At 53.1% G+C, this 2,033-nt stretch overlaps 1 protein-coding gene across 1 annotated transcript in view; it reads left to right on the plus strand.

Moving 5' to 3' along the window:
- Nucleotides 1-755, plus strand: part of DCT (dopachrome tautomerase) — a 20,169-nt gene extending 19,414 nt beyond the window's left edge. Inside the window, exon 8 of the mRNA XM_015418596.1 lies at nt 574-755. Coding sequence (XP_015274082.1) covers nt 574-755 — 182 coding nt within the window. The remainder of the gene's footprint in view (nt 1-573) is intronic.
- Nucleotides 756-2,033: the final 1,278 nt, after the last annotated feature.

Below are 2,033 nucleotides of genomic sequence, written 5' to 3' on the forward strand. Positions count from 1 at the left end.
CTCCTCCTCCTCCTCCTCCTCCTCTTCTTCTCCCCCCTCTAATCCAGCCAAAGTGTAGCCATTTCAAATACCTTTTCCATGGTAAGATAGTAAGCACACACTTAACTTTCCCATCAAAATGAATGGGACGTAAAAGCATTTTTTTTTAAAAAACTTTTTCTTTTGAACAACAGCTGCATCAAAACCCTTTTCTGAATGTGTTCATGTTTGCCTGCGCTGCACCCGAAGCTCTGCACGTTTATTTAGAAGCAAATCCCTTCTGAATTCACCGGCACTCGCTCCTAAGTGAAAGTGCAAAGGGGTTGCAGTCTTAGGCCACAATCCATGCTCATGTGTCGTGAGCAAAGTGGGAATCTGGGGCAGGAGCTACCAAAAACACAGATCTTGGGAGCCCCCAGCCGTTATACATCATGTGTCCTTAAGGCCCGGAGCAACACCTTCATGGGGGACGTCGAAAGGGAACTCCTGCTTGCCTTGGGAGGGGGGGGAGGTGTCTTTCCCTCCAGAAGAACTGATTTCTAGGTGCAAAGCTTCCTCACTGTTCTCTGATGACTTTGTTTTCCGCCTTCGCAGAGCCTTTGCAAGAGGCCAGCGCTTGGGGTGTCATGGTCGGGTCCACCATCGGAGGCGCCCTGATCGCTCTGCTGGTGCTGGTGGTGTTGCTGGTCGTCTTCCAGCACCGGAGGCACAGGAAGGGATTTGAGCCCCTGGTGAACGCCAGGTTCAGCACGAAGAAATACACCGAGGAGGCCTGAAGGGGGCAGCAGCGCGTCGCTGTTCCTGCCCCTCCAACCTGCTCTCCAGTTGGTGATCGGGTCTGACAGGGTTCCTTGAGAGCTTGTCAAATACCAATGCCTTGATTAGTCCAGAGCAAATCCCCCCCCTCCACTGAGTACCCATTTCTTTATGGCTTGGGGGTTATCATAGATGACTTCATAGAAGGGCAATTGGAGGTTCAGGGTATAGACCTGGCCCCCTGGCCCCTTAGTCACATATTCTCTGTCCTTTCCCCTCGCCTCAGCCTGCGCATATACATATACCTATAGCGGTTAAGAGTTGATGTACATGTTGAGAATAAGCAGAATAAGACCTTGTTGGGGTTGTACAGCTTACAGTTCCACATATGGGGAAATGCTACCCCTGTAGATAAGTATTCGATAACAGAACCACAGCTCCAAAAATCCAAATGCAAAAGAAAAAGCAAGCTGTGTGCAAGCACTGTACAAAATCAATGCTCAAAAAACATGGACACAAACGTTATAGTGCTGATATCAAACCATGTATAAATGACAGTAATACGAAGGAGGAGGGAGGGAGGTCCCAAAAAGTGTAGGTTGACAAAGTTTTCCGGGATACAAGTTTGTTTCAACTGGCTTCATCTGAACGGGACCTCGTGGAACATGTCTTCTAAGTTAAAGGGAGCGGTGGCGCAGGCAGTAAATGCCCACAATACACCATCTGACCGAACAGCTTCGGTGGCTGTTCGAGTCCCACCGCGGCCGGGGTGAGCTCCCGGTCTGTGTCCCAGCTCCCGCCCACCCAGCGGTTAGAAAGCCCGTACGGGCGAGTAGATGAATGGGTACCTGCTCTTAGAGCGGGGGGGGGGGCACCCTCCTTCCCTTCAGTGTTGGTGGAGCGGCGGTGGCTGAGCGGTGGAGTGGTGGCGACGGCAGCTGACAAAACATGGCGGTGGCAGTGGCGGTGAATCGAGCGGGCCGGACGGAGATCGGGCCAGCAGGGCGCGGCGGCGGGGCAGCATGGTAGGCCGGAGCCAATCAGGAGAGAGGCCAGCTGCGGCAGCACGCGCTGTCGTGCACTGAGGGACCATCCCCGGAAGGAGTCGCTGCGGCCGAAGAAAAATCTGCGCCAAGACGTCGTCACCCGGGACTAAGAAGAACCTCCGCAGAAACAACAACCAAGACCCTGCCACGGGTGCCTGATAGGCAGTCATTTCCCCTCAATGTGTGGCCCTAGTGAGGTAATGTAATTAATTGTGCTATGTAAACCGCTCAGAGCCCTTCGGGGGTTGAGCG

This window comes from Gekko japonicus, unplaced genomic scaffold, assembly GCF_001447785.1.
Source record: "Gekko japonicus isolate JY-2015 unplaced genomic scaffold, Gekko_japonicus_V1.1 scaffold352, whole genome shotgun sequence".
Classification (NCBI taxonomy): Eukaryota; Metazoa; Chordata; class Lepidosauria; order Squamata; family Gekkonidae; genus Gekko; species Gekko japonicus.